This window comes from Mixophyes fleayi, chromosome 1, assembly GCF_038048845.1.
Source record: "Mixophyes fleayi isolate aMixFle1 chromosome 1, aMixFle1.hap1, whole genome shotgun sequence".
NCBI classification, from domain to species: Eukaryota; Metazoa; Chordata; class Amphibia; order Anura; family Limnodynastidae; genus Mixophyes; species Mixophyes fleayi.
Genome location: NC_134402.1, coordinates 254,538,440 through 254,566,404, shown reverse-complemented (window position 1 = coordinate 254,566,404; position 27,965 = coordinate 254,538,440). Strand labels below are relative to the sequence as shown.

General features: G+C 36.6%; 1 protein-coding gene and 1 long non-coding RNA gene across 10 annotated transcripts in view; one reads left to right on the top strand and one right to left on the bottom strand.

Annotated features, from left to right (window-relative positions):
* LOC142152777 (uncharacterized) overlaps positions 1-27,965 on the bottom strand; it is a 100,634-nt gene that overhangs the window by 40,501 nt on the left and 32,168 nt on the right. Inside the window, exon 3 of one of the 2 annotated variants that reach the window (XR_012691393.1) lies at positions 18,334-18,474. The exons of the other annotated variant lie outside the window; for it this stretch is intronic. This is a non-coding gene — a long non-coding RNA (uncharacterized LOC142152777). Of the gene's footprint in view, positions 1-18,333; positions 18,475-27,965 lie in introns of those variants that run through there. 2 annotated transcript variants of the gene reach the window in all.
* Positions 1-27,965, top strand: part of NFIB (nuclear factor I B) — a 350,292-nt gene that overhangs the window by 320,329 nt on the left and 1,998 nt on the right. For 7 of the 8 annotated variants that reach the window (XM_075209724.1, XM_075209697.1, XM_075209715.1 and 4 more), the window contains 2 exons: positions 8,587-8,675; positions 22,345-27,965. The exon at positions 22,345-27,965 is cut by the window's right edge and continues 1,998 nt beyond it. In XM_075209724.1, the coding sequence (XP_075065825.1) occupies positions 8,587-8,675; positions 22,345-22,474 (219 nt within the window). In that variant the 3' untranslated portion in view covers positions 22,475-27,965. The remainder of the gene's footprint in view (positions 1-8,586; positions 8,676-22,344) is intronic. The other variant, XM_075209758.1, reaches the window with a different exon arrangement.

Genomic DNA, 27,965 nt, shown 5'->3' with positions numbered 1-27,965 from the left:
GGCCAGCAAACTGTCAGAGAGGTATTGATATTGTAATCCATACTGGTCTAGAATTGGGATACACAAACTATTTAAGAGTGTAGACAGACTTTGTAGCTTTCCAAATTTTCTTAGTGAGAGAGTTTGGGTGTAAGCTTTATTTAATTTTAGCATGTGTTGCTGCATTCAAGATATAAGTTTATATAAATAATAATTGATGTCCATTATTGAATAGCCAGGTCTTTTTTACAGTTTGTTCTATCTTCACAGGGAACTGTGCATAAATAAATATATGTTAGCTGTATTGATGCACCTGGACCCTGATTTCTGACAATAGAAGGTCACAGTGATCATTTTCTACTGCACCTCCACATTTTTCCTACTAATCCTTAGGACCAGTGTTTTTGATTTTGCTTAATCTTTTTATGGAGGTCCCAAACAATATTTTGCACTGGAGCTTGTTTTCTCCTTTACCCTTCACGTCAATTAGATTAAACTTGTTCTGATTAGTGCTGCCCTTGGCCTATTATGTCTTTCATGTCTAACCTGTATTTTCATATTGGAAAACAATTCCAAACGGCATTATAGTTATCACAGAACAATAAATGTCTTCTAGAGAAGCCTTGTTTTCCAGGTGCATCCTTTGGTTGTTCTGTTGTACTGCTGGCTGGAAACCTCCCTCATTCCCTTGTGCTGTTTTGTCATGATGAATGCAAAATAGATCGATCACTAAAACACTTTTTTTCAATCTGTTTAAGAGGACAGCTGAAGGCTGCAGAGTAAAGCCCAAATGAGCTCTGCAATAGAAGTTCCCTACATAGCCAGGAAACAACCCATCCACACTAGGGAAGCTCTTATTGTGTCTCTTATCGGAAATTACAGTTTGACGTAATACCAACCACACGTGACTGCCATGGTGGTACGAAAATGGATAAGAGGTCACCTTACACATATGTAAGATAGAAAGGAAACACATTTAAAGGAAGTTCAAATGACTTTATGCAAATGTTTCATTTTGAAGAGATTAGCTCACATCACTAAAATAACACACGGTATTATAATATCTTACTTATATATTTTACTATGTATATTTTTTTTTAATCTACCAATGTTTAAAAACAATCATTTGATTTTATTTAAAACAAAGTTTCCATCTGGTGTTATATTGTATCCATGGTCCTCATTGTTAAAACAATGTATTTCCTTAGTTTTTCCTTTGTGCTTTACATCACAATGGGATAACAAACAGAAAAACTGAAGATTTGGGGGAAGATTATGATTATTTTCATGGACATGATTTTGCTTTGTGCAATTCATGATGATGTTGTGAGGATATTGGCACAATAAAATGTGCCATTTTGAAGGTCTATGTGATAATGAACAGGGTTAACTTTAGACCATTAGACCATTAGCCCAAATGTGAACCTCATTGTGACATTTTGGCTACAGATTTTTAAATTGCAGGGAGCTGTCCAAAGCATTTGTATAGACCAAGGGGACACAGATAAAATAAACATAGCTTGGGGAAAATATATTTTACCTCTTATAAGAGAAGAGAATCATTAAGCTTGACCAATGGACAGTTTTTACTGTAGGTTCCAATTTCCTGTCTGTATTACAATGTACTGTATGGGAGTCAGCAATCCCCTATACTGTATGCAAGGTTCCAAAGGCTTAAGCATAGCAAACTAAAATATCTTATTTCATCTGATGCTCCTAGGAGCTACTATTCATTGGGTATAATACCAGATATTAATATACTACTTATAGCATATTTATTATAGTTAATCATGGGCTAGTTTTCTGTTATTGGAATGATTATTTATACAAGGTCCTAGAAATATTTTATTTGCAAAAGAAAAGGGGTAGTAAACCATAATATTTATCTTGATGCGGCTGTGAAATCTGTAGTGGCAGGGCTTACCTGGCATAAGAGATTGTCCCAGGGTAGTGTATGAACAGATCAAGCGATGTTCATATCCTACACTAGGGTGACCTATACAGCCAGGTAAGCCCTGCTGCTGAATTTCCTAGACACATTACAACAAATATTGTCGTATGGCTGGAGTTATTCTAACTTTAAAGTTTCTAGGTTTAAATAGTTCAAAATTATATTTGCTAAGGCTATCTTTTTTAATGTGGGAATAAATAAAAATACTATGACTTGTAATTATCATAATTTAACACACACAAAAAAAATCTTAATTTCTATCATGTAAAACTGGTTTATAGTTCTTTTTGATTGACCATACTGGGCCTTATATAGAGTTGGACATAATTTATTCCAAAAGTGTAGGTGTAAATTACACCCATTTAAAACTATGCAGTTCCGCACCTATATTAAGATACGTACGACTCTGCATCATTCACAAAATGCGTACATTTCAGTAAGAACCCTCATAGACGACACATGACTAGCGTTGTTAATGGACAGATCTGCGCTCACTTCCTTCTCTAATGAATGTGCCTATTGTGGAGCTGTGCAGTTAGGAGGTGTCTGCCCCACTTAAGATAAGAATATGTATCAAACCAAGCATTACACCCTGTGTATAGTTGCTTTATTGGATCAGTGTAAGCACAAAATAGTCTAAATATCTTGCCCTTATGCGTTCCAGTCTGGAATGCGCTTCTGCAATTAGATGGGAATGAGTGGAAGTAGCAGAAAAAAAATGGTATGGTGTATAACCATGGTGTATGGTAATGACCCAGAACATTTCAGCTATCTCAGCCTTTCTCAAGGATAAATGTGTAGGAACGCAGAAGGGCACAATACCATGACCATTTTGACATTGTATGCCGGAACGCACCACATGTTGAATACAGAAAGGGGATATCATTCCACTGGAACAGGAGGATCGCCCGACAATCAGATAGAAACACCAGAATAAACCGAGAAAGAGAGTTGAACATTGGCTATAACACATATGGGAATCTAGAGGAACACCAGTGACACGCTGTGTTAAATTTATCATTTGGACTGCCTGACAGTTTGCAGAACTCTTATACACATGCTCTGGAGACACATATTTAACTTTTGAAATAAGAGTTTACCCATTTGGAGACAGCAACACTAAAGGACTTAAGGTAAGATTATAATAATTTTATTGTGACACATTACGGAACTGGGCTCTTGTAGTGTAAGTCTTTGAGACATCCATTGATTTCCCTATGTATGATCTTGCTCAAAGGTTTTTATGAACTCTCTACTTGTGACATTGTATGAATAGATTGGTTCTTAGACTTCAATGGCTCAAAGTTTCACTGTAATAATTCTGTGTAAGCATGGTGAGATCAGTGCACATCAGTTAAATATCTTCACCTGTCAGTCACCAATAAACAGCCCTTACAGTTACTTCTCTTGGGTACAGATTAAGTAAAGGTAATTGTTCTAGTACATAGAGCATCTTTTCATCTAAAGACTATCTTGTCTTTCTCTAGTCCAATAAAGCAACTGTATACAGGCCAAATGAGATCTTAGCAACAATGCACTTATATTTATAACCAGATAATTTACCTCACCCTGATCTATAAATAGTACTCCACGACTAAGGAAATATTACTCCACCACTGCTAAGAGTTCATTTGCCATGGAGCTCTTAACGGAGGTAGTCATGTGTTTTCTATGAGGGTTTTTTATTTTGCCAAGACTTGGATTGTTACACTAGTATGCCAGTGGTGCCAGCTTAGGTAATGGGTTGTGGTAGTCTATATAGCCTCTTTCCTAGCTTTCAAGTTTTTTTAGTAGGCCACGTGGTTCAAGATATTGGAAACTATTTCTTCTTTATGCAATATTGGAATATTTTTTGCCTACATGGGTCAAAGGCAACAGCCTGCTCCTAACACTCAACTACTTCTTTACATTCCATGCAAAGTACATAGTATATCTAAAATACATCATTAATAAAGATAAAAAATGCACTAGTCAATTAAGTTAATTAAGTTCTGTTGTTTGTAAATTGTTACTGTGCTGATTTAGAAGCAGACAAATAAAAACTCCCATCACCATATATAAATAAATGGTGATGATGATAATGAAGGCAAGACCAATGGTTAGCTTTAATCATTATCATGAACAGAGGAGGAAGTAGGAAGGATATCCATTTCTTACTATTCTGACCTTTATCATCATCATCAGCAGAAGCAGCAGCAGCATTCCATAGCATTTTGCAATTGGGAACAAGTATTATTAAAACAATACTGGGTAATACATACAGACAGAGAGGTAAGAGAACACTGCTTGCAAGCTTACAATCTATGGGACAATGGGAGTTTGAAACACAAGGGCATGTGCTACATCATATTGCACAATGGACCAGCTAGAATGCAAACGTAAAAGTATTGAGTGGGCTGTGTGATCAGTCACACAGCAATGTTGGTCAGAGGGTTGTTGTCTTGTGTTAGCTGTGTAGAGGGTGGTAATAGGGTAACTTAAGATGGTGGTGGAGGAATATCATAAGCTTGCCTGAAGAGGTGGGTTTTCAGAGAGCGTGTGAAGATTTCAAGACTAGAGGAGAGTATTACTGTGCGAGGCATAAAGTGGGTGCAGCCTGAAAAAGTCCTGTAACCTGGAATGGGAGGATGTGATGAGAGTGGAAGAGAGACGCAGATCTTGTGCAGAACGGAGGTGTCGAGTTGGGAGATATTTTGAGACAAGTGAGGAGATGTATGTCGGCGTAATTTGTTAATCGCCTTGTATGTTAGTAGAAGAATTTTATATTGGATTTGTTGAAATACAGGCAACCATTGTAGAGACTAACATAGTGGCTCAGCAGAGGAAGAACGGTTTGCAAGGAAAATCAATCTTGCCGCTGCATGCAAAATGGATTGTTAGGGTTCAAGTCTGACTTTGGGAAGACCAGTAAGGAGGGAATTGCAATTGTTGAAGCGGGAGATGATGAGTGCATGAATTAAGGTTTTTGCAGTGTCTTGTGTGAGATATGTACGTATTCTTGAAATGTTTTTTAGATGTATGTAACATGATTTAGATATAGAGTCGATGTGGGGGAATAAATGATAGTTGTGAGTCAAGGATTACACCTAGGCAGTGAGCTTGCGGGGTGGGATTTATGATCATGTTATCAACAGAAATAGAAATGTCAGGCAGGAAGCTTCTATTTTTGGCTGGGAATATTATTAATTCAGTTTTTGAAAGGTTGAGTTTCAGTTGGCGAGAAGACATCCAAGATGAAATGGCAGAAAGACAGTCAGTAACACGAGACAACACAGATGGTGAAAGATCAGGAGACGATAGATAGATTTGTGTATCATCCACATAGAGATGATACTGAAATCCAAAAGAGCTTATTCGTTTTCCAAGAGAAGTGGTGTAGATAGAGAATAGCAGAAGACTTAGGACTGAGCCTTGTGGTACTCCAACTGATAAAGGAACCAGAGCAGAGGTGGATCCAGAGAAATTAACACTGAAAGAGTGATTAGATAGGTAGGATGAGAACCAGGATAGGACAGTGCCTTCAAGACCTAGGGATTGTAGCGTTTGTATGAGGAGAAAGTGGTCAACAGTGTCAAATGCAGCAGAGAGATCCAGGAGAGTTAGAAGAGAGTAATGGCTTTTACTTTTTGCTGTGATTAAATCATTGACAACCTTGGTCAGGGCAGTCTCTGTGGAGTCTTGAGAGCGAAAACCTGGTTGAAAAGGATCGAACAGGTTGTTTGCTGTAAGGAACTGTGTGAGGCGAGTGTAGGCAATTCTCTCAAGAAGCTTGAAGGGGCATGGGAGCTGTAAAACTTACATATAAAGTGGGTAGTGTGTGTATGTATAAATATATATATATATATATATATATATTTATATATATATACAATACTGTGCAAAAGGCAAAGGTGTGGAAAACATGCTGCAAAGTAAGAATGCTTTCAACAATAGAAGTGTTAATAGTTTATTTTTATCAATTAACAAAATGCAAAGTGAATGTTCAGAAGTAAAATCTAAATCAGATCAATATTTGGTGTGACCTCCTTTTGCCTTCAAAACAGCATAAATTTTTCTAGGTAGATTTTATTAGGTACACCTTTCTTGTACTGGGTAACCTCTTTCTGTCCAGACTAGCCTAAATTCTCTGTGTCATGTATTCATCAAGGTGCTGGAAACATTCCTTAGAAATTCTGGTCCATGCTGACATGACTGCAGCACACAGTTACTGCAGATTAATGGCTGTACATTCATGAATTTCCTGTTCCACGATATCCTAAAAGTAATCTAATGGAGGTCTGGCAACTGTGGAGGCAATTGGAGTACACTGAACTCATTGTCATGTTTGTAGAACCAGCTTAAGATGATGTGTGCTTTGTGACATGGCATGTTATCCTGCTGGGTGTAGCCATTAGAAGATGGGTAGACATTGGCAATAAAGTGATACACATGGTCAGCCCGAATTCTCACGTTGGCAATTGCATTTAAATGATGCTCAGTTGGTATTAGCAGGCCTAATGTGTGCCAAAAAAACATGTAAGCAAAGCACAATTGTTATTTAGTTGACTAATTTGTTCCAAGAAAACATTCCCCACACCATTATACCAACAGTCTGCACCACTGACACAAGGCAGGATGGATCCACGGATTCAGGTTGTTTATGCCAAATTCTGACCATTCCATCTGCATTTTGCAACAGATATTAAGCTTCATCAGACCAGGCAACATTTTTCCAATCTTTAACTGCCCAGTTTTGTTGAGCCTGTACCCATTGTAGCCTCAGTTTCCTGTTCTTAGCTTACAGGAGTGTGGTGTTCTGAATAGCCCATTCACTTCCAGAGTGTGGTCTTCTGAATAGCCCATTCACTTCCAGGTTTGATGTGCTGTACATTCAGAGATGCTCTTATGCATATCACATAGCACCAACATATTACACTGCACTGTACAATTAAGGGCTCCTGATACAAATGCATTTTATACCGTGACATGTCCAGATGAGATTACAATTTAAGCGGTCTGGAGAACAATTTATACCTAAGGTATTGGAAGAACAATTGCTGGTGGCCACCAGTAATAAAGCAGTGATTGGTGACTGGAATTTTTGTGCAGCTACCGGTGGTGTGGTATGTTTGTAAAGAGAAGATACAGTAGCAGGTGGAAACAAGAAAGATGAACTAGTCATTGTAGAAATCGTAAGACAGTCAGCTGTTGAGCATACTTGTCCTTCATCATTTATAATATCATACCTCCTGCCTATCCTGGGGCCAGGTTAGTGGCATCAAAGCCAAGATCCCTCCCTCCTTGTGCCGCCTTGGCACCACCTTGCAATTACCCAATATCATTATAAATTTGATTGTTTTATATGTCATGCTATGTGAGGTAGGGCACAGAGCTGATCTAAAGTGTAGCCATCTCTAACTGGCGTCATTTGTATGTTTGTTTTAATATTTTAATAATCAGCACACTAAATTTAACTAGTTGAGTGAGAACTAAAACGATAAAACAAATTCGACTTGACTTCATATGCATCAATACGTTGTGAGTTATATAGCCTCTGTCATTTTGTGTTGTTGAATCGGTAGCTAGATAAAAGTAACATTGTAAAAAGTCATAGTCAATCTATAAGTGTGTGCTGTAAGGATATGACTGCCCAACATATATCACAAACGGCAATTAATAATGAATCTGTAAAAATTGCTGCCATCATCAGTTTCGTTTTGTCATGCTTACACATAAATATTGGGTCGTATTTAACAATGTATATCAAAAACAACAGTGTTAGTAGAAACTGCACATTTTTATAGGTGACCATGGCTAGTCTGTGTAGGTGTCTTTTTTTTTTTTTTTAGTTTAAACTTTTGTAAACCTTATTGTTTTCATTTTGACTGATAAAATTGCATGTCATCTATGGTGCTGTTTTATTTCATCTGCATGCCACAGACCAGACGCTGACCAGATGATCTGCCCTCAGCAACTGTTTTGCACCCTCCCTTTCCTTTTAAATTCTTTTTTTATGGTTGGTCATTAACAATTTCTTTTTATCACAGCTAAGTTTAACAATGGCTAATAGGTATGTGCTGAAATTGCTGCCTTACATCTTGTATGCCATCAAAAAGAGTAAATTTATTGCAGCAATTAACTTTCATGGAAAAAAAAAACATTCCACCAGTTCTTGTTTTGAACACAGTACACTACATAGTGGTCATGTGTATATCAGTAGACTTCCACAATTTTGCAGCCCCCATATTCAAGTAGGTCCTTCATGCAGTTTTGATTATCATAAAAATTGGCATCCACTGCATGATTGCATCAACTAGTTCCGAAGCTAGCAAATTGCTGTGAGCTAGTAAAAGTTAGCAACAAAGCAGGCACATATGGTGTTTCAGACAAGCACTTTACACGGGCAAGCTGTCTGCCACACGTGGAAGCAAAAGGATATACACTGTACTTTTATGTACTGCTCCATTATAACAAGAGAGAATGAGCCATGAAATTCTGACTCTATATATATATATATATATATATATATATATATATATATATATATATACAGGAGAGACTTATAACATTGTGAACAAAGAGTAAGTTTACACAAGGTTTTATGCCATTGCATGTTTAAATACTAAAAACTGCGGTACTGCTGGATCCATATCTGACTGCTAGGTTTCAATTGACAGCTGAGGATTTGTGACTGGACCATGAATCAAAACGGCAGGCATTTATACCCCAGTGCCAGTGAGGATACATTGGGAATAACTTGGCAAAGGTAAAATTTTAATTATTTCCAACCCTACACTCCATCTATAAATTACATTGAGACATAGCTCTGTTGTAGCTTCCCCCTACCCCCTCCTTCTCTCTCTCCTGGAAACATTTATTTACATATCACAATTAACCCAAACATTTGTGCACAGAATTTTATAAACACATTTGTTCCGTTGTAGTCTTCCCTGTGACGGGTGAACAGCTTGGACAAACCTATAGGTTTGCTGACTATCTGCAAAGCAAGATTCATTGACAGCAGATCTGCCTAGCAGCTGATGGGTTAATCCATGTCTGGATCACCGTATGGTTGCTGTCAAATACAGGCTTTTATACTTCAACATTGTTTTAACCACAAGCTTCAGATGCTGTAGGGAACTGGAGCTAAACATGCATATATTGTTAATTAACAGAACGGCAAATATAGATATACAACAGGATTCTGAAAAGATACATTGCATATTTACAGTTACACTTGTACATTCTTACATGTCACCGCATACAGCTTAATTTTGTACATGCAGAGGTAAACTAACCAATGAACTAACCATCTAATTAACATACTAACTGGTTGCTCATAATACCGTTCTCATCCATTTAGTCATGTTAAGGTAAGAGAAAAGCATGCCTTACATAAATCTCTAACAATCTAAGAAAGCTTACTAATCAAATACAATGCTAATCATCTGCCACTCGCATGTTGGAAGTGAAAATTTCCTTTGATTATAAAATGAATGGTAACACAATGAACAATTTTGTAGATTACTGTTTTGTTGGCAGGTATAGGTGCTATCTGATTTGTGATGTGGGTGATGGTGGTGTAGACATGCATGCATTTGATTTCTATGAACTATATGGTTATTGCATTTAGCATTACAATTTATATGAATTTGTGTAATTAACATGTTTTGTGTTTCACATACAACAAAAGATTGTCTGTTTCTCTTATGGAGTAAGCCTGTCAAAGTCTTACCTTTAGGAGCCTCTGGGTTTGTGAATTATTTATCTTCTCGGTCCCATTGCTTTTTTGTTTTTTTGTTGGGACATTTTCTTCTTAAAATGTGCCATCTGAACCGGAGGGCTTCTCATGGCAAGACTGAGACAGCCATGCTCTAGAAGACTACCAGACAGAGGTAAGTTTAGACAACCTATATTAGGAAGACCCAACAGATTTGTACAGTATCTTGGATGTTTTCTAAAGCTGTGGTGCATTTTTTTTCATTTAATTTTAATACAATTGAAATAGTGGTCTTAGTAGAGCACACTGAATGTGTACAATCCTAGATAAATTGATGGAGATGTGGTGAGCGTCTTTTAATGAAAGACTCCATAAAGTACATACATGCTAGAATGTATACCATTAAGTCATCATCATAATCATTATTGTTTATTTGTAAGATGCCACAAAGCTCTGCAATTCAGGACAGTCAGTTAATTACAAATTATACAAAATATAGTCACACCTAAAAAGAGAACAGGCTAGGTTGACAAAAGAGGTGCAGATGGAGACAAAGGATAGAGAGTTCCTTGCTCCTGAGAGCTTACAGTCTAGAGCAGTGATGGCTAACCTGTGACACTCCAGGTGTTGTGAAACTACAAGCTCCAGCATGCTTTGCCAGTAGATAACTAGCTGATAGCTGACAAAGCATGCTGGGGCTTGTAGTTTCACAACACCTGGAGTGTCACAGGTTAGCCATCACTGGTCTAGAGGGTGCTTAGTAAAATAGTAATAGAGGTTGTACGCTGTATTCGGCAGGCAGGGTGCTTGTTTCCCCATAGTTAAACCTCTGCTTCTCAGACAGTTTAATAAAGTAGATGAAAATTGCCTTCCTGCAAAGTTATGGATATAAAAAAAGCTTTATTTATCTGCCCATAGGACAAAAGTCAAAAATCCATAGGACATTATGTGTGTATTTGTAGTTTGAGCAAGCACATTCAGGCAAAGTATTCTGTGAACGATATAAACTGTGGATTTGTAACTTTTGTACAGATTTGCACAATCTTGTTTCACCAAGATTTATAATATAGGTCATTGGAAGAGAAGGCTCTTTTAATAAAGGGATCCATGATTAGACTTTTCTAGTAATGGAGCGCAGATAGGGAAGGCTGCAAAAGTGCATCTGTCTCCGTCTCCTGGTATTTTAGAAGAGAAGAGACCATTCATTTAAAAGGGGGTAGTCTCCTTTGTCAAACAAATGATTGTATGAGTTGCTTGACCCAGATTCTAAGCATGAAAGAATCACTTCGTACAGCTACAGTTTGCACTAGTGGAAACATAAGATGCTTATAATAGGTTTTTTTGTGTTGTACTGCTGTGTTTTGAAAACATGCTAGGATTTAAGATTCACTTGCAAACTACTTGTCCAGTATAGGTTTGGTGATCTTTTCCCAGGGCTCCACAAAGTCCTAAACTGGACCTGTAATCAGAAAGATCTAACATTCACTTATTGTGCTCATAAATTTAAGAAGTAAGATAAAGCGAAAGCCAAAGGAAAGCACTTAGGTCAAGGGTAAGACAGTGTCAGAAAGGTTGCAGTCTAGCAGTAAGACATTATCTTCCTCAGCTTACATATTCAGTGAACCTGAACCATAATTTTTGTAATAAGGCATCATAGTGACAGTGTTAAACATTCACCAAGCGCAGCAAGGAAGGAGAAATCCTGCAGTGTACCTCATAGAATGGAAGGTGTGTAGCTGTGGTGACCATACAATGTGAAAGTACTTTTACTGCAGTTCTTATCTAGATTGTATATGTGGATGGTTTGTAGTCGTGTTTATTTGCATAGCAACAGACATCAAATGATGGTTGTGGAAGTCACATAACATCCTGTATACAAAGCATACCATCTTCTTCTAACCCTCATGCTACTTGACCAACGTGGATTGATGTGATGGACGATTGACAAGAAAACATGAAGGATGACAGGAAAAATTGCGACAATTAAGCTGCTGGTCTCTTGAATTATTCTATATTTTGCAAGTTAACAGTTTACTCCATAGACAGCAAAGATAGGCTGTCTTTAGGTAATTTTTAACTGTAAATGAAAGTGGGGGCCCCCGTGCTGTAAATGCCTATTTTTGCTGTCTACATGGCTGCTTGTTCAGATGTATTTAATATTTATATTTAATAATTATTTGTCCAGAGCTATTCAGCAGACTGACCACCACATCCACAGCACCTATTTTCTATCAGACTAATGACAGTTGTCTATTTTTGCCCATTACACCATGATGTCATGGTCAAGACATGGTAAAGACAACTCTACTTTGTCTTTAAGGTGAGGTTATAATCTAGCCTTAGTGCTTGTGAATCAGGTGACACACAGACTTAAAAGAAATGTGAACACTTAGACCTAGAATTTTCATTACAATATTAAGTTCACACAAATTAAATATTCTTGTGATATACAACCAACCCAACTTTTTAAGGGAAGTGTGTAGCTATTTCCTAATTAGCACGCAAAACCAGATTCCACAAAACTGCTGTGTCTTATATTCATGTATATAAATTTGATCATTTTAACTAGTACATATGCACAATTTGTTTCATTTATCAGTTCAACATTATGTCCATCTTCTTCCGTAAAAGTTATTTTATTGTTGTTAGCTATGCCTTTCTACAGTAGCAACAATGACGCCCACAGACTAAAAGAAAGTTATTGCATGCCACCAAAATATTTGACAGTTTTGTTTATCCACTTTGAATGAAGACTTTTACATGACTCTTGTAGTCATGGCATTGCTTTTATTGTAATCAACAGGAAGATCTAGATGTATTTTTCCCTTTAAAGTGCAACTTTTGCCTAGGGAAGTCAGCTATCTTGAGCTCTTTAGCTGTAATCTTATATTGAAAAAGAACAGACACTAATAATACCCTGACCATATCATCAATTTACATATTTTTCTGTGACAACAAAATAATATTGACTATCAAAGCGTCTCATATAGACATCGCTACTCTTACATGCGAGGGCTTCCTATATGACCTTCTTCCTTTTTTGGAACTGCTGGAAATGGAACCACCTGAGCTTTTAAGCTATACCTCTAGAGAACTGACTTCTGGGTGTTTCAAGTTATACTATGGAAGAGCAGCCAATGTTTACATGGGAACATTACAGACACCATAGCTGAGTTTGGGAAATAAATGAATTTAAGTGACTACAAGTCTTGTCTTCATATTATTCATTCAAGAGGATTGTGGGTTATACCAGGCAAATTGTGGTACTCAGTGACAGGATCAATACAGTTCTTTTAGAAAAACAGTAAATCTTTGCTATATTTTTGTCTCGGTCCATACAAAGTGTAGATATATGTATGTGTGCATACATTTAAATGAATGGCTAGCTTTTTACCTAATCATTGTCATCTGTTGTTCAAGTTTCTGCACAAGGGGCCTGATTCATTAAGGATCTTAACTTAAGAAACTTCTTATTTCAGTCTTTCAGTGTTTTGCACATAAGTTAAATACTGACTGTTTTTTCATGTAGCACACAAATACTTGATAGCTTATTTGTACACTGAAATTTAAAGTTGATATTTGTGTGCTACATGAAAAAACAGTCAGTATTTAACTTATGTGCAAAACAGAATACTAGTTTGCACCCCTTGCATTGTACCATGGTTTTGTCCAGGAGACTGAAATAAGAAGTTTCTTAAGTTAAGATCCTTAATGAATCAGGCCCAAGGTTATTTGAAATCTGTATAGTTCTTAGTTCTTAAAACAAAAGTATCTTAACATAGGCATTGCTAAAATTAATTGATAAATGTTTACAATATTTCTGGAGATCTGAGTCTGATTGTGCTTAAATAATTCAATATGAAATAAGAATATATATGAATGTTTTTTTTAATGTGTTAACAACATAGCCATTTAGATCATTCACAGGAACCCATTGGTGCCTCTCCAGTATAAAATAGGGTCTGCTTTTTTCTTTCTTTAACTCTGTTTAATTACCCACGAGAAAACACTAGGTCAGCATTTCCTGCTCTCAGTGTGTTATCTTGATACATGACTACAGTACAGCAGCTGGATTGTTACTGGCATTCCTGAGAATAGCTTTATGCTGTGAGCTCTCTGCAGTTTCCTTCTCTGTATTGAGAGGAGAAGGCAAAGGCGGCAGTCGGTCTACTTTTTATGTATCAAACTTCTGCCTTCAAACTTGGTACTTAGTTCCCAATATATAGTTAATCAGCAAAAATAGTATGATATTTTCTAGTGAAATACTGACTTAAAGTGATATACTACAGTGTCAGTTATTATAATAAGATTTGTGTAGGACTCTTGTCACTGAATAAAGTAATGACACTCCAATTGCTGAGACATGCTTAGTTCAAAAGCTATAGCTTAGTAAGTGAACACTCTATCAGCTTCCAAGATAATTTGTCAACTACTGGCCCCGTGTTTATGACATTTTTGCCGTTTTGAAGATAAGCCCTTGGGGCCTCATTTAGAGTCGGACGCAATGTGCATTTAAGACGTACATGAAAGAGCAGGAGTGAGAGTGTGCCGCAGCGTGGTAGGGTATTACGAGTAGAATGCAACTCAGTTGCGTCCCACTCGTAATACTCTACCAAGCTGCGACCAGTTCTCACTGCTAGCTAATTACTTGCGCCACCTAATTCACTTTTTCTGCCTTTTTTGAAGTGTGTTGCACCTGCGTCTTGATCCAACTAAGGTAGTTTTTGCGGGTAGACTCCCATAGTATCTAAATTATTCATAGTCACGCCTACATAACTCCGTGTTCCACCCTTTCTCTCATACTGAGACGCAAATTGTCGCAAGTGTACACTGCGCCTGAAAAGCAGACGGAGCTGCAGGGAACTGTTGCTTACTGCGCATGCCCCATCAGTGGAAATGTGCAGGATGCGCCTGAAACGGACTTTGTGTCTGACTCTAAATGAGGCCCTTGGTGAGAAAGTAGCCGGGCAGCTCCCACATATGTTTGGAAATATGCAAAAATAGGGTTTGCATTATAAAATAATTTGTACATTTTTTTTTTCCAGAAAATATCTTGCCTTTCTTTGTTTTTCTGTTTCTATATACTTCAGAATAGAAAGTCATTTCTACAATTACACATTTTTTTTTAGTCTTATTTGTTTATATTAAATCTACATGGTTTATTTTTTAAGCCTAAATCCACCAACACTAGTGAAGAAGCAGGATTGGGTGATCAGCTGGCATGGAGACTTTCTTTTCATTACAACTCTCAGGACCTTATAAATAATGCTGGATATTCAATAGACAATGCTCTCTTCCCAAAGGTCTCCAGATCTTTTCCAAAGACATGTATTGTACACTAACCAGACTCCCATGCTCCCATTCTACAGGAAATGGATCAGCAATCCAGTAAAATGCCATTAGATAATCTAATTTGAAACCTAATCTCTAAATTAGCTAGCCCCACAGTTGCAGCATGCCTAAGAGAAATGAAAAAGAAAGGGGAAAATAAGTTTATGTTCAAATCGATAGGAATAGCCGAAGCGTGAAGAAGGCTGTTTGTTTTTTCCCCCACTTTTTTATGTAGCTGTGATCACGTCTCAGGCTGTCTGGTAACCAGGAGAAACGAGACATGATGTAATTCCAGAATGAACTTGAACTTCAGGGACTTAGAATGTGGGGCAGTGGGAACAATGGACCATAGGAATCAATAATGTCCATTTAACAGACGTCCATGTTGGGAACTCAGTGTTAACATTTATGGGAGAGAAACAGCAGGATCTGCTGTGTGACCAGAATGAGATGGTCCAGATACAAGATGTTGAAAGTAAAGAAAACAACTTTTTTTTCTGCTCAAGCAAATGTTTTCTTCTGTCTCTCATACTAAGCTAGCGGACTCTGCAGATTCCAGCAGGATTAAAATTAAAAAAAAAGTAAAGTTCTCTCTGCGGTAAACCAGTTGCCTGCTCTAAGCACTCTTTGTTCACTTAGGTAGGACAAAGTTAATCTTACGTTTCCTGTCAAGTGATTTTTAGAAGAGCTGTAAGAAAGGAGGATCATCTGGTCCAGCAACACCCACATGCGTAAACTGTGTTTTATCTTTGTAAAAAACAAGAGTATTTATGTTTTATGTTTTTTTAGCATTGTTATTATACAATAATACAACAAAATTACACAATAACATAAGTACACAAGTGACAAAATTAAATAAATACAAACAACAAAGGTACATAATTACAATAAAACCTGAAAAATGACATAATTACGTATGGAAAACACTAGGAAAAAGGACCCTACTCGGGAGAGATTACATTTGTACTCCTAGTGAAATAATCATACCATCAGTGCTTTGTGGGAGACCTTGTATATGAGCTATCTATCTATCTATCTATCTATCTATCTATCTATCTATCTATCTATCTACTACATTTTTTTTCACTTCAAGCAAGTCTCTTTGTCTTTTTGGGTACCTCTTACTAAAATAAGAAAGCACGATAGACTTTCCAAATGTTTGCAGGAAAAGCTTTGTATAGCATTACATGATTTCATGAAATTAATACTAGACACATATGGAGATTTTTTATTTTTTTTAATGATGAACCATTGCTTTGTTCACAGGGAAAAAATAAACTATCAATATCTCTAATTTAAAGCAGTGATATTTATTGAAGCAGCAACCGCTGCTATGCAATTAATTTGCCTTATCCGACGGTTCCTGCACTGCTTTAAGCTGCTCAAGATGTATATTTAATACTGCCCCTGTCTGTGATAAATATGCTGAGACCAAAACATGTTCTGTGCGCCAAAGCACTATTAACCATGGCCATCCAGGCCTGAAATCCTGTCTCAGCCTCTTTCCTTTTAGTCTTAAAGCACAAATAAGCCCATAGCAAATAACCTCCTTTACCCCATCCCCTACCACTAGCTAAGTCTTTACTGGTTAGCATTTCTTTGTCAGAGGAATCCTACAGTATAGTCTGCTAGTCTGCATCCCGTCCACCCCCTGCTAATGTAAAAACAGCAAGAGGGGCCAGTATTCCTTCCTAGTCAGCCAAGTGTGCCATCAAGAATGAACCATAATTGCCAGCTGAACAGTTTTATATAAGGTTATGAACAAAGAGAACTTGGGATTTGGACAAAGCTCAAAATTGTCCAAATATATGTTATGGTGTGTGTGTGTGTGTGTGTGTGTGTGTGTGTAGATATGCATATTAATATAACACACAGTGGTCCAAGTGGGCAGGTATGCACTGGTATACAGTACCATCATTCACTTATATTTTACATACTGCCGCGTCTAAATTTCCACTTCAACCACTGTATGTATGTGCACAGATTATATATATATATATATATATATATATATATATATATATATATATATATATATATATATATATATATATGAATATATATATATATATATATATATATACACACCTATCAGCCACAACATTAAAACCACTGATAAGGGCAGTGAATATCATTTCGTACAACAATGGCACCTGTCAAGGGGTGGCAAATATTAGGCGTCAAATGAACAGTCAGTTCTTGATGTTGATGTGTTGGAAGCAGGAAAAATGGCAAATGTAAGGATCTGATCGACTTTGACAAGGGCCAAATTGTGTTGGCTTGACGACTGGGTCAGAGAACCTCCATACTGGCAGGTCTTGTGGGGTGTTCGCAGTATGTAGTGGTTAGTACCTACCAAAAGTGGTCCAAGGAAGAACAACTGGTGAACTGGCGACAGGTTCATGGGTGCCCAAGGCTCATTGGTGCGCAAAGGAAGGGAATTCTAACCTGTCTGGCCCAATCCCACAAAAAGGCTACTGTAGTACAGATTGTTGAAAGAGTTAATGCTGGCTATGATATAGAGGTGTTAGGACACACAGTGCATCACAGCTTGCTGCGCATGGGGCTGTGTCCATGCTGATCCCTATCCACCCCTGAAACGCCAACAATGGGCACATGAGCTCCAGAACTGGACCAAGGAGCACTGGAAGAAGGTGTCCTCGTCTGATGAATCAAGTTTTCTTGTGCGTGTGTGCATCTTTGCCTGGGGAGGAGATGGCACCAGAATGCACTATTTGAAGAAGAAGCCAAATCCGCAGAGGCAGTGTGGTGCTCTCGGAAATGTTCTATTGGGAATCCTTGGGTCCTGGCATTCATGTGGATGTTACTTTGATACGTACCACCTAGCCAAACATTGTTGCAAACCAAGTACACCCCTTCATAGCAACAGTATTTCCAGATAGCAGTAGCCTCTTTCAGCAGGATAACGCATCCTGCCATAATGCAACAATTTTTCAGGAATGGTTTGAGGAACATAAATAGTTCCAGGTGTTGGCTTTGCCTCCATATTCCTCACATCTCAATATGATCGAGCATCTGTGGGATTTTCCACAGATGCTTGTCAATGCCCCTCTTCCATGAATTTCCTATTCATGCCAGTGAAATGTTCACATGTGAGAGACACTGACAACACCACAGTTTATTTGAAAATGGACCAACATAGTTATTGGGGAGAGTTAAACTGTATTCAATACTGTAGTATAACTTATTGAAGGCCAAGTGAAAACTGAATTTTTGGTTGTGGTTGAAGTTATCATTAAATATAATGTAATTTAATATGTATTAAATATAACAAAAAGCAGCCAGCAACAGCAAACATACAGGATACATGTGGTCCATGTGGGATACATTGCTCACATTGAAACCAAACCTTGCATGCAGTAGGCTACAGGCCACCTCCTTTCTACTCACAACCCCGCTGGATGTGTCCAAGCCATCCGCAGAACGTCCTTGTTGGTTGCTCACCTTCAGCTATCGATTCCCATTTAAGGACAGACTGGCATAGCAGTGAGCTCTAAAAAGCAAAAGCAAATGAAGAAGAAAAACAAACCATGGAACAATTCCCTTCTTCCCCCGCTCAAACACTGGCCCTGGTTACTAGTATCATTTATTCAGTTTGCAAATAATGAAAGCAATTAGTGATGTTTTTTTGACATTGAATTCACACTTACTATAAATTCAGACTTTAAGACTACTAGGTTGAAGAAAATATCGATCTTTCTTAATCCAGGTACATACCTATGCAATCATACTTCCAAAGCAATGTCTCTAACGACTTCACCAACGATTGAAAGTCCCGATGAGCATGCCAATTCATGCGTTCACAATTTACCTTCAGATTTGTCATCTTCATCTCTCATAAAAAAATCTGCTGTAGGAAGTTTATAAAACCAAATCCACAGATGTGTTGTGCTTTGGTATGATAAAACATGATCAATATCTGACCAAACGGTCGTGAATCGTGTGATCTGCATGATAATTGCATAGGTTTGTACCCAGCTTTACTCTTAAGATCAATATGATTTTGCTGTTGAAGAGTTCATATTTTAAAAGTTCACACGCTTGTTAACAATTTCCATCTATTATTATGAGTTAAAACTTTCTTCTATCCTCCAAGCAAACATTGGATGTACTTACTGTGAAATGAACAATGTGTTGAATGTTATCAACTAGTGTTGTAAATTATTATGGCAAATTTTTGCTAATGTAAATCTCCTTAACAGTGAGTCATTAAAATATCAATAAGGTTTTGTTTATTGTTTAGAAATAAGTAGTTATGGCCATAATATTACATAATTTGTATTATAGTATATTTGCACCACCCTACATTATACATATATCCACCAATACTCATATACACACTCCCTACCTAATTAGGAAGAATCGATAAAACTTAGCTAGTGTAGATTCTAAAAGCAATACATTTATTAACATACAAATAAAAGTAAAAATAGAATGGGCCTTAAAGGTGCATATTTATATAAAATGTCAATATGAGAAACCATATAGAGATACAATTGAAACATCCTAATCTTAGGTTATCTTCAATTGTCTTTGAAATTCTCCACTTTGTATAGGTGTCTTTAAACGTGGAGCTCCTTGATACTGTATAAACAAACTCTCCTTCACCCAACATAAACCAGTTTGAAGTCCGTTTAAAACAGGTTTTCCTGAACCACTTTTTCGGCAGCGTGTCTGTTGGTTGTCAGTCTTTGTGGGTACTATTCATGCATTCCACTTTGAAGCTTGTGGAATGCATGGGTCACTTCCGGTCTGAGTCTGAAACAATGGATGCCAAAAACAATGTACTGACGCGTTTCGTCCCTAAGGACTTCCCTAAGGACTTCTTCCAGAGGAATTTAGTTATAGATTTTTGTTTTATGAATGTTTTGGTAAAAAGAGACTATTGTCCCTGCTATAATTTGTTTGGGGAATGTAAGTTAAACATTTTTCAAAACCAAATTCATAGACAAGCATTACTGTGTTTTTAAAGTCCTTTGACAGGTATCTCAGATCATTATTATTCATATTTTGCAGTGATTTGGATTGTATCAATGCTTAAAGGCAGTACATATCAGTGGGAATTTGCTACATGCCTTGATTTATAATACACAATCCCAGCAACTCTTGTGGATTCAATTGGAACTAACATGAAAAATTAATACTATATTTTTTTGCACTACACTGTACATTCTACATTCATTTGTAAATAGTCATGATCTAATATTAATTTGATTGTCTTAATAAAATAATTAATCTTGCCTTAATAAATAATAATCAGTGTCCCTACAATTAATAAGTCAATGTTTTCTCCCTTTGTTCTGAAATGCCACATAGCTCAAACAGCATCTCACTTAACAGAGCTATTGGTTTACAAACCGCACATTAAACCGACAAAAAAAAAGCAGTTTTGTAAGAGACACTTTAGTAAATCTCCCCATTTGACAAATAGGGAGATGAGTCAATAAGAAGTTAATTTTTTCATGTGATATTGTTTACTTCACACTCAGAAGTTCACGTACAATTCCGTTCTAAATTGATCTTCTCGCGTATCCCTTGTAAAACTAGGTTCTGTGCGAGGCATGGGCGGGATTATTGAAAAGTATGCATAAGTCACGCCTATAAATATTTCTTCACGCCTATAGCAAGTTGCCATAATAAACCTTGATAACAGCATCTGTATTGCAGTGTGTGGCTTCTCTTGACGCCTGTTGCTAATGAAAAGTGACTTACAACCTGCATTTGTACAGCAGCAATTATTACACCCTTATCTTTGCAAAAATCCATCTATTATAAATTCAGCACTCTGACATGCCTTGTTCAAATTATAGACACACCTCACTCTGTATTATTATGCTTAAAGGGCACTTGACGAATGAAACATTTGCTTTATTTTATTCTAAGATATTATCAGTATTCTGTTCTTCTAAAATTTGTACGACCCCATTCATTCAATCACACCTAAAATAGTGCTTGGGTTGAAATCTGCACTGCCATTACCATATGTGGCTCTTTTGAAGCTTATTTCTACATCTCTCCACCAAATTTCTGAAAGTCTAGAGTGAGACCCGATCTCCAGCAACTTTAAATACGCCCCCTCCACCTCTCTGCAAAATAAAATCTTCTTTTTGCCCAGCTCTTCAAAGCTAGGCAAATGTATGCCTACTCCATACTTAACAAGGAGAGCACTTGTTCCACCCAAGTCTTCCCATCGGCCAATACAAACTTCTGCTCCAACACAAGCGCCGCCATGCAAACCCATGCACTATACATTAATGTAAGACTAAGTAGCACAAATTGATATACATGACTTGGCCAAAGAGAATTTTTTACTGTTCCTTGGCCAATTCGTGTTATGTAAATGAGGTTCACTGTATCATCATCATCATTTATTTATATAGCGCCACTGATTCTGCAGCGCTGTACAGAGAACCCATTCACATCAGTCCCTGCCCCATTGGAGCTTACAGTCTAAATTCCCTAATATATAAGAACTGTAGCAAGACAATGGACTAGAGCAAGGGATTTAAACATGAAATTACAATTTTCTTAGATGAAAAGTTTTCTTTTCCCTGTATCCCTTTAACCTCTCTCAACCTTTGCCCTTAACTCACAGCTTATTGCATGTAGATGCTGGCATAAAGATGCAATGAGGCATTGAGGACACAGGAGGTCATGCAAGGTCATAAGACAAAGGAACCTAAATGATAGCTAACAGCATAGTGTGAAGATAAAATATGCTTCACCACACTATGCACTCTGGCTAGAAGTAGAAACACAAGACTGGGTGTTTACATACATTGACCAGAACAAAAAACAATTAAACGAAAAGCAAAAGTGAGATTTGTGTTCTTTTAACACTGCTAAATACTTCACTGCATGAAAGTTTGAGCTAAGCAAGCTGATGTTTATAGTTCATTTTTTTTCAACTATATTAAACACATGAGTAATGCATATGAAGTAACAGACTTGCTATTCAGCAATAAGTTAAATTCACAATTTTTTTGAAGGAACTCTACCCCTGGTTAAATATATTTTACCTTATTTTAGCTTGGCATATTACATCTTCATTACCATTGTAAAATTCTCTAGTTCAAATGCATTTTTAATTTCATGCAATGTGTTATTATTATTCTTTATATTTTGTACATTTCATCATATTTGTATTGCTTTTATTGGTTTTTATATTTTGTGTTATTGCTATTATTTAGTAATAGTTTCTATATTTTTGTTATTAGATTACTGTTTCTGCTTTGTACATTTGGGTTATTAGACTTAGCATAAAAATTGCTAACATGCTGTTCTAACTGTAAGATGAGAGCAGGCAAATGAAAGTAATGAATTACACACATTGAATTTCTCTTGTTTTGTTTTTCTTTTGCAGTCCTGGTACCTGGGCTAGTTTGGTTCCTTTCCAAGTATCAAACAGGACATCAATCCTGCCAAGCAATGTCCAAAACTATGGGCTAAATATAATTGGAGAACCCTTTCTTCAAGCAGAGACAAGCAACTAAAAAAACTTAAAAGATAATAAATAAATGAACAGAAAGAAGGAAGAAAGGACATGAAGAAAAGAAAAAAAACACGAAAAAGAGAGGAAACTGACCAGCATTTGCAGCACTTACAATCACTGATTCCTTTAACCTTTTTTGTACTTGCAGGACCTGTGAAGCAATGCAAAGCATTAGCTTTCAGGACTTCGGAACACTAAGAGGTTAAGGCTGAAGCAGTCGTGACACTGAAAGGGTGGCTAATATATTTCACGGATGGGTAGAATGCAACTCCTGCTAAACTAGCCTTTGTTATCTAATGTCCGCTGGGAAATAGGCACTCTTTCTCCACGACAATATATTTTATATGACTTTTCTAGATGCCTTAATAATTGCATGATAAGCTAGTCCTGTTTGGTTTTAGTCTTCTTGTTGTTTACGCATGGGAACACTACTCCCATTTTTTCTCACAAAAGAAAGGCTGTGAGGCAGACTCAGTGCTGCAAAATAATGGGCCGCCCCTACCGCGGATCTCCTTACATAGAAGAGTTGTCATATTTTACAGCATGTGGAAAGAAAATATTAAATGACCTTCAATCATTAATTTCAGGAAGAGATGTAACCACAAGAATCCCTGGTATACACCTTGCATTTTTTTAGTGTGCTACCTAATTTGAGATGTCAGCAGATTTGTGTCCATCAGATTATTGCTGCGATCAATTAATTGCCTTTGTACATTCACAGAGATCCCAGCTCAAGAATCAGTGTAACAATGGGACATAATGCCAAAACCAAGATTAAATTAGAGGCAAGTGCTATTCAATAATTATTTAATGGGGCATAATTATAGTTAGTCCTCTTGCCCTTTGACTCTAAACTGTAGGGCTTGACAAGCTACAACCTGCACAGTACCAGACAAAACCTATGATTTTTCCATGTAGGCTCTCTGGTACTGACAGATAAAAATGTATTAAAAATATTTAATTTCCTCAGTGAATGAGGGATATATTAAAGAAAAATCCAGACAAATCACGTATTTGAAATATTGAAAGGAAAGGATACGTAGCACTTATATGGGTTAGGCTACCATTAAGGGGCCAAGTATTTTATTTATTTATAATTTTCGTTTGAAGTGGGGAAATGGGGCGGGCATCAGAATTAGTAAGATAGAGCCAAGACACAAATACATAGAGTTCAGTCTGCCTAACACGAACAGCAAAGACTGAGTGGCCATGCCATTCTGCTGAACTGGGCATGGTGCTGTCAATAATTCGCTCTTAAACACAGATCCTTGAGATCAGATGTAATTTCACATGGCCTACAGAATTATGCCTCTTGAACTCATACAGTAAAAAAAGGAGAATAGTAATTTAATACACTATCCAGTAGTTCGAATTTGCACGAAAATATAATGTCCACATTACGTGCCTTGCCTTGAATTTAAAAAAAAAAAAAAGGTGACATCACTAAACTTGTTTTGCTGCATTTATTATCATTTTAAATCTTTACCATTTTTATGACAAAATATTTTGTACTCCATAAAGGAAAGAACAATTATGTAACATCCTGGTTTTTTAGACAGCTATACCTTCTCACATTTATAAAGCATATCATGGCTGTGTATAATTGCCGCTTAAAAAAAAGTAGTAATCAACCAGCAATATTTTCAGTATTTTGGTGTTTTTTCTACTAACCTTTCATGTTTTTCATCTTCCAATTAATGTGGGGGAAAGAGGGAGGGGGCAGGTATGGGGGTTGAAATTTTTACAAATTATGCAATACCAAGTTTTGCCTATGTAGGTAGTGCTTTTAGCAGTATTTGGTTATTTTAGGTAATTTCGCAGATAAAAAAAACAAGAAAAGTAAAAAAAAAAAAAGAATTTAATGTATGCTTTTTTTTTCAATTGACCAAAGTGGGTACTGCTTTTTTTGCAGTGTGATGAGGTCCTTTTGTGTACTGACATGGAGAGGGAGTTTTGTTTTATATATGCGTATAAATATATATATAAATATATATATTATGGGTGGGCGGTAGGACAAATGGAATTTTGAGCTCTTTATAAGGCTGCTGTAAAGCAGAATGCCCATAGATTGGCCATGACTGCAAAGTGACCCATATTGTATACTGTAATAAAGAATCACATACCTTTGCTCCTTAAGAAATAATTCTAAAATAATAAACATAGACCTTAATGTGATGAAGCTGAATTGTTATGCACCCTTAGATACTGGAATAAGTCAGAGATTTGACTTGACAATATTACACTGTAATGTTCTCTAAAGTCTCCAGAGATTTGTACCACAGGGTTTCTCAGTGAATACAGAAACACACACATACTGTACATAACATTGCAACTACACTGCAGTTCATTTCAGTTATTGATTTCTGTTGACTACAAAGCCTTAATATTTATAAGGAGTAAAAAGAAAGTATTGTATATGAGATTAAATGTACATGTTACCTTTATTCTAGTTAACTAATTAAAAGTCTGTCTTTATCCCATGACCACTAGAACACTCTGACATTGCATACTTTTGATGGCCATTTTAAACTTGTGTTGCGTAAAGCAGCCATTTTGTTTACTGTGGATAATATATAACCATACTAATGTAACCTACATCAGCATTGTTAGTCACAACTCCTCAAGTGCCATTTCCCTTCATATTCTTCTGTAAAATATATTTTGGGCTTCCTTTTTTTTATCAAAGATTGTTCAGGATTTCTTAAACAATGACCCTGTGCAGACAGCAGTTATTTTTAATTAATGGCAGTCATTGATCACTTTACAAGGCAGAGGATGAGTGCCTGGTGAATCTCAGCGAAAGTTCTTTATTTAATATGATTTTACAAACCCCCCAGTGTGAATTCACTCATCAGTTAAATACACTTAAGTGAAACATGGCAGCAGAATTGAGGAACCCTGTCGACCACATCCTCATACAATTAAATGTATTATTGTTCTCTGCCAATCGTATAATGAATAGATAGAACTGGGATTATGTGGTAACTCCATTTGATTCACCCACTCAGGCGAATCTCTTAAAATACTCAATAGCACAGCAGGAAAACGAATGCAAACATGAACTTGTGCGAACCACTACAATGATAATTATCCTTATATCAATATACACATTAATCTCCTTTATTAGGGCTAGTTGTCAAAGACAATCAATATTACAAGAAATACAGTTTGATGTGGATATTTGCACTTTTTAGCAAATTTAAATTATGTTTTTAAGTATAGTTAGTTTCTTGTAATGGGGCTTGCAAAATTGTAGGCCATGCCTGCAGAATATCTTAATTTATCAACAAAAATGCAATTATCCTACAAATAATGACATCATTATGAGGCTACACTGGGGCTTTATTCTCCAACCATTCTTTTGTAGTGTTTCAACTTTTTAAATTATTGTTTAATAACTATCCCTTTATGTTTGTAACTGTTTAGCAAGTGTACCCTTATGTCTGTAAATGTTCAATACATTTTCCCAGGATTTTTGTAAATATTTGAATTTTTACTAACACAGTAAAATATTATTTTGAGTTAAATTTAGGAGATTGAACTATGGTTGCACTAAGGACAGCATTAACCTAACACTGCACTTCACCAGCAGGAAAAGGCACAGTGTTCAATACCTGTTGTGTGACACTAGTTTAAGATGTCCCTGAGGATACATTATTTAACAAATGTTCAGAGAACCTATTCTATACCTTTTAGTAATGAAATAAAAGGAAATGTTTATTTAAATTTGGACTACCCTTTTAAAAAAAAAAAAAATTAGGCTAATGAAGTCTACCCCTGGATCTATTTTTCCCCATTGATAAGATGACATGTTGTAACATTACCACACACCTAATCATCCTGTGTGCACAGTTCTGCCTCTTTTTTTAATTGCTTTGCAGTCTTGGCCTCTTGGCGTTGCCTCTGAAGTTCGTTTCCCCTAGAGTGACATGAACATTATAAGGCTTAGTTAAAAAAAAAAAAAAAGGAAAAATAACCGTGAAGGAGACTGTACATAGACATGGCAAATAAAAATTCTAAAGTATAGCAATATAGCTATGGGGTAATGTTCAGATGGACAGCTTGGAAAAAAAAGAAATATGTGAATGAATCTGTGAAGCTGTAGTGAAAGGTGGGGGGTCTTTGTTATGAACCTTGCAGACAGTTATTTGTACACTGTATAGTTTTGTTAAGATTTTTGTTGAATTACACGTGCCCTCATTTGTAAAGCTACCTTTTTAGCATTTGCAATGGGAATATATTTTATTTCCATTTTTAAAGTAAACAAGAATATTGCTTGTGTAGGAACTGGACTTGGGTTAAAACTCTCCGGATCCTTAATTTATGTATTAGAAAAATAATAAAAAAAAAAAAGTTTTAAAAATGCTGTCCATGTTAAGGATTGTTTCAGAGTTGCTTGTACTTAAAAAGTATAGGTTGCTATTCATTTAAGAAAAATGTAAATGGAGAAAAGTTATATTTTATGAAGGTTATTTTGTTGTATTTAGTATTTGAAAAGTTGGTTTTTGGAGCATTTCAGAATGTTGGAAGCATCACTGTCTTAGTATATATGTGACTGTCCTCTAGCAAAATGAATTTTGTGATTGTGATTACATGTTGGTATTTAAGAACTGAGTGTGCACATCAATCCTGAGAAAGCCGAGAATTTCAGCAGTACTCTTAAAGTCACACATGACCATGTCCTCAGGGAGCATAAATTTTTGGATGTGCAACTTGTAGCTTCACAAGGACTTTACGGAAAGAGATTGCATAGGATGTATACATTAGTTACGCTACCCATTTTTCTTTACTTTAGCTGAAACTGTGGTCGGTGAAGACAAAAGCCCGATGGGAACACCCTGTTATTTTGGTGGATAAGGGATGAGATGTATGGCCTTTCAATTTTGTAAACTGGGAGTCACGTACTTTTTAAAAAGTGTTTTGTGAGATTAAAAAAACCTGTAGAAATGATCCCATACTCATTGTACAGTATTCTTGGTTAATGAAACAGCTCTATAATGTTGCTGGGAGTTAGGCTCCAAGCATAGTTTACATGTTCCTGTCAAGGTCTTTTGTTGACATTAACCAGCTGCATGCTTCGTGGACATTTTTTTATATTCCATAGAAAGAGATTTAAACGTGCAGGCTAAGCTATTTCAACAGGTGTAGTTGAACATAATACTCCATTTGAATTGAAGGAACTACAAACTTTGTCCTTCAGAATTGCACTTTCTGCTAGTTTCCCTGTATTCTTTACCCTTTTCCACAACATTATTGTGTCGGCATGTGTGAGCAGTGCAGTTGGACCCTAACTCGTACAACTGTTTTTGCCCTTTGCCCCTTCACAATAACCCCTGCATCAAATGCATTGCCATGACAACTCTTTGTATTGTTTCCACACCACAACTGTCAGTCACATTTTTAATACTTAAAGGGGGACAAAAGAAATAGCTGGAGACGGTCAATTTTTACATATTTTGTTGCAATTAATTTCCTTCAATGGTTGTAAGTAG